General features: G+C 44.5%; 1 protein-coding gene across 1 annotated transcript in view; it reads left to right on the top strand.

The window, feature by feature from the left end:
- Positions 1-14,299, top strand: part of jag1b (jagged canonical Notch ligand 1b) — a 59,595-nt gene that overhangs the window by 15,427 nt on the left and 29,869 nt on the right. The window contains exons 3-5 of the mRNA XM_060831840.1: positions 963-1,011; positions 6,836-7,090; positions 7,866-7,926. Coding sequence (XP_060687823.1) covers positions 963-1,011; positions 6,836-7,090; positions 7,866-7,926 — 365 coding nt within the window. The remainder of the gene's footprint in view (positions 1-962; positions 1,012-6,835; positions 7,091-7,865; positions 7,927-14,299) is intronic.

The following is a 14,299-nucleotide window of genomic DNA, read 5'->3' as shown; positions in this document are numbered from 1 at the left end:
GTTAAGACGTTAAAGCACTTCTCTAAATGGGGGGGGGGGGGGAATATATTTTTCAAACAAAGTGCTGATCCTTGCGAAACCAGAGTTTGGCACATTCTAAAATGATTTTCATTTCAAATATGATGTGTAGATTTGGGCTCTGTACAACTGGTCACTATTGCAAAATGGGCCACGTTTAGTGCACTTTGGAGTCTTTTAGTAGTTTGTTGGCAGGATTGCACGTTGTCTGGGATTACTCTTCAATACTCTGTAGTGTTGCACAGTCCCAGTGCTATGGTGCCTATAGGAAGGGGAGAGTAGGTGTGTTGTTCCAGGACGGTTTCTCGCATCAGCTTTTGTTGTACAGACAGGAAAATGTTCCTTTTCTTCTGCTGTGGTTCATCGGATCTGCCCTCCGACACTTGATACTTGTGGGAGCAGTGATGGCCTAAGACAGACAAAGCATTTTGAAAGGGGTGCTGAAATGCCAGAAAACCCATGGGACTCTGTTGCTCATTTACCTTGTCCACCTCAGTGTTCTTCACTTACAACTGCAATGGGACGGTGGGGGTGGTGCAGAAAGGTGCTCAACCTCTATTGTGTTACGGAAATTGACAGCTTAAGTTTTGCACAATGTACAAAAAAAAGATTGGGGAAGGAAGAGGGCTGGAAATGGAAGATCAAGTTAATTTTCAGGGTGAGAGGCTGGAGGATGGGCTGTAATGATATCTCTGCATTACACTCCTGATTATATTGTCAGGACCTGTTCACCCAAAGGTCAGTGAGATTTTAATTAATATCATAAAAAGAAATCTGGCCTACCTCTCAAACATTGTGCAAAGATATTTAATCACTTTGGCTCGGTGAAGTGTGTAGATATCAAGGGGCTGGGATTTATTTTTTTTCTGAATGAGTGTCTTTTGAAAGAGTCTTGCTGTCATGCTGCTTAATTGTAACGCCTGTCTTTTTGTTTCCTCTTGCAGCGGTCATACACTTTGATTGTGGAAGCCTGTGACTACAATAACGATACCAGTAAGTGTCTGAGCCGACTTGGGTTACAGATTTGTGTGCTGTATAAATAGTAATAGCGTGTTCACGGAGACTTTTTATTTTAAAAAAAAAACGTGCCAATTCAACTTAAAATCAGGAAGGCTGACTTTGGCACTAGAGAGGTGGTAGGTATACGTTTAATCCCTCCCCACCCTCCAATCCCCTCTTGACCTGGTTGAGAGAGAATTGTTATTTTCCGTGTGTGTTGTTAGCTCATGATTTCATTTTCCTACTCCCGACTGGAAAAGAAATAAAAATGTCAACGTGTTCACGCACTTCCACCTCACATTGTTAACCTAGAGTACGGCCTAGTCCTGGCTAGCCCCCCCCCCCCCACAACCCCCGCATTCAGTCGAGCCCGTTTTCACTGCTGGCCTGCCTACTGACAGGTGGGCTGCAGGGGAGGGGGCTCTGAGCTCCGAAACATGCCTTACTTGGCGATGTGAATGTGTTCACGCTGCTGATGGCTGGCAGCAGGTGTTTGGGTCGTACAGACCTATGTGGCCTTGACCAGCAGCAATGTGCACAACTGTATATCGTAAACCCGGTAATGTACAAGGGCCACGCATTCTCTACAGCCGCGGCAGAATTCTCCACCGTCTGTGTCAACACTTGGCCCAGTTTAGGATTTCCTGGATTCCTGATTTAAAGCGTGTCCGTTTTAAAACAAGGTGCGCGCGAATTGAAACGGCTAAGCGTACCTGTCACAGATCCGGAAACTGCCAGCCCCACTCCCTTCAGTGCTCTGTCCCCATGTTTAAATTGTGGCGTGGTAGGACAGCTCAATCCTGTTCGTGATGGGATAGTTATGGGATCAAGGCCATTTGGCCCATTGTATCTGGGCTGACGCTCTGCAAGAGCCACGCAGTTAGTCCCATTGGCCGCTGCTGTTTGCCCATTGTCTTGGTAGCGTTCTCATTGGGTGGTTATCCATTTGACTCTTGAAAGCTGCAATTAAGACCATAAAACACAGGAGCAGAAAATAGGCCATTCTGCCATTCACTCATGGCTGGCAAGTTTAGCTTATATTAAATCCCCTTTGGCTGAAGTTTTGGGATGTGTATTCCAGAGCCCCACATTCCTTTTTGTTGCTGTCTCTTTTTGCCACTTATCTTAAATTTGTCCCTTCTGGTTTTCGGTCCATTGCAAATGGGAAATGTTTCTCCTCCTCTCCCCTGCCCAGATCCCTTCTGATTCTGAAAACTGTATTTAATGTCCTCCTGAGCTTACTGCTTGTAAGGTGATCAATCCCAGTATTTCCAGTCAATCCACACTCCTGAAGTCCCAATGTTATTTGGGGTAGGGGTGGCGTGTTTACAAAATACGGTATTGCTTTTCCATTTGAATTAAATTCTTAAGTTCTGCAGGGCCAAGTCAGTTATTCACACAATATGTGATAATACCCCAACCATCACACATGCGTTTTCATTAAAATCTTGCTTTTTCACTTTGTCTTGTTAGTCTGGTCAAATATGGTAAAACAAAAAAAATCTGCTATTTTGTGGTTAAGGAAACCGGGACAACCCATCCATCTTCTGCTCTGCAACATGAGTTGTTGGTTTTTGCACTTTGGACTGTAAGATATAGGAGCAGAATTAGCCATTCCCATTGAAGTCTGCCACCATTCTGAGAGATCATGACTTGCTTGATGATCACCTCCATTACCCTTTATTCCCTTCCTGATTTAAAAAATTGTCTTGTCTCAGCCTTGCAGGTATGTAATGACCCAATCTCCAAGCCCATTGTGGTAAAGATTTCGACCAACTTCAAAAGATATTCCTCTGTACCTCATGTTAAATGGGTGACCCCTCGCTGTCTGGTCCTAGTCTGCCCCACAAGGGGAAGCAGTCTCTCCACATCTGTCAAATCCACTAAGAATCTCTTAGCTTTCAATAAGGTCACCTCCTATGCTTCTAAACTCCAATGAGTACAGGCCCAGTGTGTGCAAACCTCTGAAGAAAATCATACTTTAACTGGTACCAACCTTGCGAACCTTCTCTGGACTCCCTCCAGTGCCAGTGCAGTACAACCTCTATTATCCGGACATCAATTATCTGAATTTATATTATCCGTACAAGATCTCAAGGTCCCGTTAAAAACAGCATTAGGCACCTCAGCATTGTTATCAGTTAAATGGCATTACGAATAACCAGCACTCATAAATTACCACATGTTTACGATAGGATCAATTATCTGAACAAAATATTCCCCGCTTGTCTCGTTTGGATAATTGAAGTTTTACTGTATATTTTCTGATTGCTCTGTTCAGAGAGTGGTTATTCACCTTTGGAACAAGTGGTACTTGACCCCAAATGTCTTGGTTTAGTGGTAGGGACACTACTATGTGAGCCCTTACAATACCAGTATGTGCTCCCTTCAGTATGGGGGCCAGGTATGCTTTGACCTATGTGCTTCACATAGTTTAAGCAAAACCTCCCCGATTTTTATACTCCATTCCCTTTTAAATTAAGGCCCACGGTCCATTTGTCTTTCCTTCAACGAAGAACTCGAAAGCTATCCTTTTGTGGATTTGATTTCCCTTTTCGCCATCGCACAAGCAAAGATCCAAAAGGGCGAAGCAATATCTGAGAGTCCTGTTTTGTCGGTCACCTTGGCGGAGAAGCTGGTGAATGCGTGCCAGAGCTTGGGGGGGGGGTCAGGGCTCAACCCAGTTGGTCTTTGCAGCTGTGTCTGTTTCGTTGAAGTTTGGGGTCCTGAAATCTCATTGCTGATGGCCTGTGTAGTGAGGGAGCAGGATAGATACTGTGTTCTGTATACCTGCCTGTTGTGTGCCAGAAGGGTCTTTTTTGATTGAGAGAGACATAACTGGTGGATCTGGGCTTTGGAAAAAACATGGGGCAAAAGAAACATTCATGAATTGTATTAGTTTGCCAACGCTAAAGGAAATTAATCTTTTTGAGCCTGAAATAATTGAAACGGTGTTATTTGTTATGCAGCTAGGAAGCAGCTGAAGGTAGACTGTATTAACACACAGCAAAACAGTATAAATGAGCATACAGTAAATGCCACCAGTGCTGCTCTGGTACACTACTATAACATTTTTTTTGATTTCTGGTTTGCAAGTATATACCTGTTCACTTCTGGAATTATTGTGTAATGTTAATAGTCAATTCATAGGAAACTCCTTGTAACTTTTTTTTAGCAATATCCCAGGCCAAATGAAGTCCTTTATTACACTTTTGAACATGTGGCTGCCTTTGGAATGTGTTGTTGTTCATTATTGCAGGGTTAGGCAATAATTCACCACACCCCTATAATCTGTTTATCATATTGATTTGGAAGTAAAATCATCTTGTTTCCCAGTGCCTTGGGGGAAACCCACGACTGGCTGTCCCTTTGTGCGGTTTTATTTGGGTGATCTTTTGTCTTAATCTGATGTTTTAATCATTGTTTTGATGGATGACTTCTGCAGTTTATCATTGAGGTGCCATAAATGGTTTATAGTGCTTTTATACTTGCAAGGGATGGGGCCCAGTGGTTAGTACTGTCACCTCACAGCACCAGGGTCCCAGGTTTGGTTCCAACCTCAGGTGACTGCCTGTGTGGAGTTTGCACATTCTCTGCGTGGGTTTCCTCCAGATGCTCCATTTTCCTCCCACAGTCCAAAGATGTGCAGGTTAGGTGAATTAGCCATGCTTAAATTGTCAATTAGGTGTATTAGTGAAAGGGAAAAGAGGTTTGGGTGGGTTACTCTTTGGTGGGTTGGTGTGGACCTGTTGGGCTGAAGGGCCTGTTTCCCCACTGTAAGGAATCTTATCTAAAGACCGAGTCTGTGCACTGCTTTGGCTATTTAATGGAATAATGGTCTTCCAGGAGTTATTAGGAGAAAGTGAGGACGGCAGATGCTGGAGATCAGAGTTTAAAAATGTGTTCTTGGAAAAGTGCAGCAGGTCAGGCAGCACCAAAGGAACAGGAGAATCGATGTTTCGGGCATAAGCCCTTCTTCAGGAATAAGCCCTCCTGAAGAAGGGCTTATGCCCGAAATGTCGATTCTCCTGTTCCTTTGCTGCCTGACCTGCGCTTTTCCAGCAACAAATTTTTAAGTTCCAGCAGTTATTGTCGGGCCTAAAGACAGCAGGAGGTTAGGCCTGAAGCAGTTAACCATATGGACCTGCTAACTGGGTCTAGCAGCGTGAGAAAGCATTCTCATTCCAGCTGCAGTGGTAGCTGCTTCAAGCAGTAGCTTATAATCCGTGGAGCTGCACTTTACAAAGCTGCTTTGGTTAAAATCTGCCTTGTGTCTGCTACTCTGAGAATCATCCCATGACTGTTACTATGTTGTCAGTCTGAAGTGATTGCCAAGGATCAATCTGACATGTTTTCCCTCTGTTTTTCATGGGTCTGTCTATATCAAAGTATACTTTCATCCAATTCCTGTTATCGCAACGAATTAGAATGGTTTAATTTTTGCTTTTCCAATACCAGTATGTGCTAGAGAATGCAAATTTACTGCATTCCCATTTATCCTGTGTATTACTTTGTGTAAATCGTGTCCCTTCAGCTGTGTTGTAGTTGCATCACTGGTCTTTACAGTGAAATAATGCCCTGTTAAAATTACTTCAGGCTTTTAAAAAGATCGTTGGGCCTTGATGGTTAAAATTTGTTGTGTTGGAAAACTGGTTACAATTCATAACGTTTCATATTTTGGCTAGTTCGGTTATTGGTTTATCCACTCCAGCGGCAGGGGGCTGGCCAGATTTCTGCTCTCTGACCCAACAAGGGATGTACAGTTTGGCGCTACCATCCTGTTCAGACTCTGGGGTCAGGTATTCCAGATAAATCTTCCACTTTCTAACCAAGTGCTGCTGACATCAGGTTGGAAGGAGGCGTTAAGTTGGGTGTCTGAGACTGGAGAGTCTCTGTCAAATGTCTCGCATCTCTCCAATGTGCCAGGCTGATGTGAAATATTATTTTGGCGCCACAATTTTAGAGGCAACCTTTTCTGAGTTTGTTTCTTTTTGAAGCCAGAAGTAACAGTTAATAATAGATAATGTCTGCGAGCCAATGTACTGTACCAGGTAGTGATCACCTTTTTTCCAAGAGGGGCAGAAGTGTAATTTCCAGTGTTTGCAGATGTGTCATTTCGGATGGTCCACTGTGGAAGAGAGCCCAACATTTAAGCTAAATTTTTAAGAAAACTTGGCCAACCAGTGAACGAGTTGGCTTCAATATCAGTACCAAGTGTTGTGTTTCTCAAGTTGTGCACACAATTTATTTTGTATTTCTAATAGCTGTGTGGATCTGTAACACTGATTTTAGTTCGCCTACGATACAAATGTGGCTGTTCAGCCCATTGGGCCCCTGCTAATGCAGGTACGAGGACACAGACATGAAGCGTTCACCCTATGGCTTGGGTGGCCATTCAGCTCAGTTGACTGGCTGGTTTGCAACGAGGAGAAAGTGAGGACTGCAGATGCTGGAGGGTCAGAGTCAAAAAGTGTGGAAAATGCTACCCCGTGCCTGTACTGGCTGAGGTTGCCAAGCCTTCTGAACCCTTCCTCTCACTCAAGGGGCTGTGACCCCTGGGGTTCAGTCAAGTCTCTCTAATGAGAGCAGCTCCTTGGTGCTCTGAGACTAGGGCAACTTTGCCTACCCTCCACAAACTAGGGAACACGTGGCGTAGATCCATTTCAAGCTGAGTTACCACTTGAGTCCGTTTGTAGAATGGCTCTCCTGCGGTTAGAGATGCAGCATCACGTTGAAGAGTTGTGCTTTCAAAGTCAGTACTTTGGAAGAACCTTTTGCAGAGAGAGAGAGGGGCATTGAGTTTGTGGTTTTGTTACAGGTCCAGGAGATACCATAGAGAAGGCTGTTTACTCTGGAATGATTAACCCTAGCCACCAGTGGCAAACCCTACGACACAATGGTGCAGTCGCCCACTTTGAATACCAGATCAGGGTGATGTGTGACGAGCACTACTACGGCTTTGGATGTAACAAGTTTTGCAGGCCCAGGGACGATTTCTTCGGACACTACACCTGCGACCACAACGGGAACAAGACCTGCCTGGAGGGCTGGATGGGGCATGACTGTAATAAAGGTTAGTCTTTCTCGTTTGGTTTCCCCTGCCTTGTGTTTAAACCACCCCAACGTGGTGATGAGTTACCAAAAACTGATTTGCCTGGGATGGTGACTTGTTATTTTCTAACCTTGGAATACTAAGTGCGTACATGTGAACAGGGTGATTCAGTGGTTAGCACTGCCTCACCATGCCAAGGGCCCGGGTTCAATTCTAGCCTTGGGTGACTGTGCAAACTCCACACAGACATTTTCCCCGTGTCTGCGTGGGTTTCCTCTGGGTGCTCCAGTTTACCCCCACAGTCCAAAGGCGTGCAGGTTAGGGTGGAATGGCCGTGCTAAATTGCCCTCAGTGTTCAGAGATGTGCAGGCTAGGTGTGTTAGCCTTGGGAAATGCAAGGTTAGGGTCGGGGGCGGTGGGTCTAGGTAGGAAACTTTTCAGAGGGCCATTGCAGACTCAGTGGGTCGAATGGTGTCTCCCTGCACTGTAGTGATTATGATTAAGTTAGGTTGGTTGGAAGCGACCAGCTTAATAACTTAATGCAAATCAGAAAAGGAAGATTGCTTTTATCTGAAAAAGATCCTTCAGGTACTATGTCCAAGAATTGCACTTCTGTTCTTTAGCTGTGTCCAGTCTTAGTGTTTTGTATCTGAAGTGTTTATTCTCAGTATTGTTTAAACAGGTTGTGTTTTGAGTTGACTGTTCATAATGCCTGGGCGGTACTGGTTAAATCGTGTCTCGGTAAATGCCCACGGGTTGGTTGAATTTTAATGCCTGCCTTTTATTTTCTTTCTAGCAATCTGCCGCCAGGGCTGCAGCCCTGAGCATGGATCCTGCAAGGTACCTGGGGACTGCAGGTAAGCAGGCTTGGCCTTCTCGAAGCACTGGGCACTTTCTGATCGGTAGCATTGGCTGAGGTGGTCTGCAGCGCTTGTTTAATGTGCAAAATTCCTCACTGTTATTAAAGAGAAAAATGTGCATTTTTGTAGCACCCGTGCAGCCTGAGGGTATCCGTTTTGTGTCCAGCAAAATGTCATTGCAAAGGCAGGAACACAGCAGCTAATCCATGCACTAGGAGCTCCCACAGGTCGGTAATGACTAGGGTGTGGTCAGTTGTGATGTTGATCTGAGAGCTGAAAGGAACGGGGGTTTTATAGAGAGATTCTCCAGCTCTTACAAACAGGGCCATGGAATATTTTGCGGGCAGAGCCTCCAGTTCAAAGTCCCGTTCTGATAGACTGCTCTTCCTGATGCTGCAGCACTCCCCTCAGCGCTGGGCTCTGTGTAGAATTTGGGCTCATGTTCCTGGAGTGGCACTTGGCCCCCGTGGTCTTTGGACTCGAGGTATGAGCGCTCAATTAAGTGACAGCTGACACTCTGCTGTGTCTCTGAACTGAGGGGGTAGCTGACTGATCTTGGGTTCCGTCGGAATGATTTTTGCCCCTTCCTCTTCAATCACTGCACAGTCTCAACTGCTGGCTTCACCGGTTTGCTGTTCGTAGAAATTGCAAACATAGCTAACGGCATCAAGATTATAATGCCAAGGCAAAAACAGTTGTGGTAACACGTGGCTCTGTAGCATTGCACCCCAAGTCGGGTGTTTATTTGTTTCTTTATGGGAGATGTTAATATGCAGACCTGTTGTATCACTGCACCTTTTTTTTAACATGTAACGCCAAGTTCCCCCTGGTAACCTGGGCAGCTTTTGTTCCTGAGCCAGCATCACTAACTGCTTGCTATCTTAGCACCTTGCTTTAAGCGAATTGGCTGCAGTGTTTGTGTACAAAACGGTGACTGCATTTCAAAAATAGCTTATTGGCAGCACACGAAAAGAACTTTTGCAACATCTTCTGGATGTGAAAAGTTGTAATACAAGTTCTTCATAATAAAACTGGTGCTGCTTGAAAAGAAAATATTACTCAGTGACAGGAATATACAGGACTGAGGTCATTAGCCTACCACTAATGTTCAACAGCTGAATGCACCAGTTTCCCATTGCCACATCTGGTGTCATGACTTTTATTGATTATCTCAAGCTGGGAAGCAATTTTGGATTTATCTCCTCCTCAAATTAATTCTAACCTCGTTTTGTTCCAATTCCCGGGTTGCAGTTTTGTCTTGGAGATATGATTCTGTGTAGACTCATGAAATGCAGGATGGAATCCTACAGCATGGAAACAGACCCTTCAGTCCAGCCAGTCCATGCCAGCCATTATCCCAAAATAAACTAGTCCCACCTTCCTGCGTTTGTCCCATATCCCTCAAAACATTTCGTATTCCTGTCCTTATCCAAATGTCTTTTAAACATTGTAACTGTACCTACATCCATCACTTCCTCTGGAAGTTCATTCCTCACTCAAACCACTTTTTAAAAGAAAAGTTGCCCCTTGTATCTTTGTTAAATCCTTCTGCTTTCACCTTAAAAATATTCATTTCAACCTGTAATTGCAGTTTTGATAACAAGGCAGTCTTTGAAGGGCTCACTCCCAGTTCTAGTGAGGAATATGGGTGTGAAAGATTAAAAGCATTTCTATTCCAATTTATTGAAGAGTGAATGAGAGAATTGCTGCCCACCAGCCTTGATGATTGGCCGGTCAAAGGTTGCATTGCTATACTTTGGGGGGAGGGGAGGAGGAGGAGGAATGGGGCATCATTCAGACATTTTATAGAAGAAAACTATGCAATTCAACCATAGTTTCAGAGAAACGTTTAGTCATAGTCATTCACATACAGCATGGAAACAGATCCTTTGGTCCAACTCGTAACCATTCTAGTACCACTTGCCAGCAGCTGACCCATATGCCTCTAAGTCTTTCCTATCCAAATACCCATTCAGATGCCTTTTAAATATTGTAATATACCAGCCTCCTCCATTTCCTCTGGCAACTCATTCCATACATGTACCACCCTCTGCGTGAAAAAGTTGCCCCTTAGGGGCCTCATATCTTTTCCCCCCTCACCCCAAACCTATGCCCTCTAGTTCTGGACTCCCCCACCCCCAGGGAAAAGACTTTGTTTATCCTATCCATGCCCCTCATGATTTTGTAAACCTCTACAAGGTCAACACTCAGCCCCCGACATTCAGCCTATTCAATCTCTCTCTATAGTTCAAACCTTCTAAATCTGGCAACATCCTTGTAAATCATTTCTGAACCCTTTCAAGTTTCACAACATCCTTCCTATAGGAAGGAGACCAGAATTGCAAAAGTGACCTCCAACTCCTGACCAACAAAAGCAAGCATACCAAACACCGCCTTCACCATTCTATCTGCCTGCAACTCTACTTTCAAGGAGCTATGAACCTGCGCTCCAAGGTGACTTATCCTCCTAGAATGGGTTTGACACAAAGAAACAGATGAATAGGGACAGGGAAGTCTTAACTACATCGGTATAAGTGAGGCCACATCTGGAGGAGTGAGAGGAGCTTTCAAAGGATAGAATCCCTACAGTGTGGAAACAGGCAATTAGGCCCAACAAGTCCACACTGACCCTGAGTATCTCACCCAGACCCATTCCCCTACCCTATTGCTCTACATTTCCCCTGACATACCCCTAATCTACACATCCCTGAACACTATGGGCAATTTAGCATGGCCAATTCACATAACCACGTCTTCGGACCATGGGAGGAAACTGGAGCACCCTGGGGGAAACCCACGCAGGCATGGGGAGGATGTGCAAACTCCACACAGACAGTGGCCTGAGGCTGGAATCGAACCCAGGTCCCTGGCATTGAGGCAGCTGTGCTACCATGCTACCAAATAAACAAAAAAACATACAATTTCATTGGAGGTTCAGAGAAAATTTGATCCCTGGTAGGGAGGGATCGTCTTGTGAACAAGGGTTGGACCGGTTGGGAGTCTGCCCACTGGAGTTTAGGACAAGAGGTGACCTCATCATCTCATTTTAAAAGTGAGGGAAGAATTTTCTGAGGTTTGAGAGCCATTGGAACTCCGTGCCACAGAGCTGTGGCGGCAGAGTCCTGTTATATGTTTAATGCTGTGAGATTTTTGAAACAGGGAATAGAGGCTCAAAGGCAGGGAAGTTGGCGTGAGGGATGTCAGATCAACTGTGGCTTTGTTGAATGGCAGAGCAGTGTGGCAGGGCCAAATGGCTGCCTCCAGTTCCTAACCACTTGCCTTCCCGAGCTTGAAGGAAGCGATAAGCGCAGACTCTCGCCACGACATTTGTTGCATTTATTTAGCGAATGTGGATACTTGGAATCCAAGTGATAAACGGAGCAAAGCGGGCTGAGGTGATTTAGTCTGGAGAGGGGGACGCAGGATTGCCAGTGTTTGACCTGGTACTGATTGTAGCTCTTGCACTGTAAAGCCAGTCAAATCTTTTTCTTTCCGTGACCGTCTGCTCCGAACGGCCCTCCATTTTCCTTTGTCTCCCATGCAGCCCCCTGCTCCAACCAGTAAATGAATGCCAACTTTAAATGGAGAGCCAAAGGCTCCTTTAAAACAGGATTAGTCAGTGGCCTCTTTTCCCCTTTGCTGCACTCGAGAGGTTAATGGTGAACATCTCGAATAACGAATGCTACCCTTTTTCTTTCGTTCTGTAATATTTTGGTTGTGCTTGGCTTATTCGCAAATTAAACTTTAGGAAGTAGAAAAACAGAATTTTATTTTTAAGGCTGATGCTAGCAAGAGATGGTTGGGGAGTTGCTCAAATAAAGCACCCTCCGTTTCCAACGGTAGGGTTGTACAAATGGCTTAAGACTCTGCTTTGTTTAATTTTTGTCCGTGAAGACACACTTTCCCCAGAGACCATTTATAACCTGTCTCCCCTGTCTTGCGAATATTACTGATGAGTGGACAGCAGGCTTTTAACCATGTGGAAGTTAACTGACTAGATTTGTGCCTAAATTGAATCCTTAAATTCCCCTCAATTAATTTTTTTTTGCCTTTGGTTAATGTCTGTCTGGTTTGAGAGAGAGCTCTTGTTGATGACTCTCCCGAGTTTCAATGTCAAGATCGGTATCAGGAGAGGCAGGGCATAAATTTATACTGTTGTCATCAAAATAAACGTGTCAAGCAGGGATTATATCAATCGAACCAGTGGAGGAAGTTTTCTCCCTCTTTCTTCCTCCCTCCCTCCCTCTCCTTCCCCCTCCTTCCCTCTCTTCCTCCCTCCCTCTCCTACTCCCCCACCCCCCTCCATAAAGCTCACCTCTCACTCATTGTCTCGGCATGCACTGTTGACTCTTTCCTTAAGGTGCAATGTTTCCCACAGTTGATTTGCATAGATGTGCAGTTCCCTGCCTTTTACAATAGGCTCTTCATTTTCTGCCACAGCTGGTTGACTTATCTGTAAGTTAGAGGAGAGCGAAGGCAGTCTGAGAAACCCAGTCCTGCAGTGCCAAGATTTGTGGATTCCGGAGCATTGCCTGAAATGTCTACTTTCGTGGGTTTTTTTTAACATAAACTATAACCGGCTTCCTAGTGTTCCAATACCCATCTGGTTGGGTTTGTGCTCAATCTGAAAACATTTGCATTTTGGCTCTCTTGTAATACTGTTACTAGTGGAGCCACTTAATAATAAAAAATGCCAGAGTTGCTTGTGGCCTCTGCTAGCTCCAACTCTTGTTTCTGTTGGGGACAGCGAAGATTCTGCATCTGTGCAAATGTGGTAGTCCGTGAGAAACCTACGAGGGGACAATACCACAGAGGACAATTCTTTGTGGTGGGGGTTACTCATGATTAATACCCGATGTGGAGTCATTGTTTTCCTTTCAGAAGGGTGCATTTCCTTCCCCCCCACCCCGCTTGTTTTTAATTTGTTGAGACTTTAAAGTGGCTGCTGAGCTAAATAGTGAAAGTTTTTTAGCTTGAAGCAATAATCTGTTCTCCTCCTCCTCCCACCCTGCTTTTATAAAGAAGTCACTTTCATTAATAGAATGAGAGATTATACTGGACACTGACCTCTTAAAAGATTGCACTGATTTTATTTTTGACAATATCCAGCAAGGAATGCTCTCCAGAGGGATTTTAGCTTTTTCTGTGGAAAGGGAAAGTTAACTATTTGAGACTATAAACATTTAATAGTCCAAAGCTCATTTAAAGCAAGCGAGTGCAGGCTTAAATTAGTGTTTTGCAGAAGTTTTGCTACTGAAAGTTAACAAATTGATTTGTTTTTTAAATTCCTGTAATGAGCTGTTCAGAAGTATTTATTGGGGAGGAAGGACTGATACCTATTTAACTTGTGTAGGCAGGTTTATTTCTGATTTATTAGCAGCTTTGGGTTAATTGGTCCTTGCCACTTAATCGTTGATCCCATGTCGACTCACTGTGTCTTTACAGATCACTTGTTTCCCACAGGATTAGCTTTTAAACACAAGTGAATTAACATGCTGTGGGTGGAGGCACTCTTAGGCTTCCATCTAATGTCGTGGGAACTTTCTTAAAAATGCTTTAAACTGGAATGATTTAATTTTTTTTCCTGTCCTGCAAATTGAGCACAGACTGGACTGTACGTTGGGATGGGACTGAACGGGTAAAGTTATGGACCGTTTGGAAAGCTTGCCCCTTATCTCTGGGCAAGTAAGATGGGTGTCAAAAAAGTGACCTTGCTTTTAGGTGCCAATTACCTAATTAGAGCTAAAGATTTCTCTGGCATTTTGCAAGTTGCTTCCTTAGGCCCGGACTGTACACCTTGTCTGTGATTTAGCGTGTGCATGCTGCAGCCTTAACTATCTCTTGCAGTTGGCGTTTGTAACATTTAAACTGGGATCCGGCATTCAATTGCAACTGTTTGCAGCTCGGTTTCAGAGTGACTTTGGTCCCTTCCCCACCAAGTCCACAGCCCCCACCCCCTCCCAATTGCGCTCATGCACTGGGAAGAGAAATGCAGAGGGAGGGCATGCCACAGAGTATGGGAAAAAGAAGGATTCAAATGAAAGACAGCTACCAAAATACAACAGTCTGATTGCTTTAACCTTAACTGTTGGGACGGATCAGCGTTAAGAAATAAATTACTTTCCAGCAGTCACTTCAGGGTCACAGGAAGTGACTGAATGTAGGCTAGTTCTTATTGCTCAGAAATGACCAGCATGCCAGTGAGAGAGGGGGGGTTTTGCTTTTCTTCTGCTTGATGTTTTCTTGGAAGCTGAAGACTGGCTGAGGCGTTTTTTAAAGCAAAAAAAACTGGAATGTTAAATTATTTAGTCTTGATCAGAGTACACGCAGTCTATTACAAGGAAAATGTTGACTCACAGACATAGGTGCT

Source organism: Hemiscyllium ocellatum, chromosome 10, assembly GCF_020745735.1.
Source record: "Hemiscyllium ocellatum isolate sHemOce1 chromosome 10, sHemOce1.pat.X.cur, whole genome shotgun sequence".
NCBI classification, from domain to species: Eukaryota; Metazoa; Chordata; class Chondrichthyes; order Orectolobiformes; family Hemiscylliidae; genus Hemiscyllium; species Hemiscyllium ocellatum.
The sequence above is the reverse complement of the archived record's forward strand: the minus strand, read 5'-3'. Positions and strand labels throughout refer to the sequence as shown.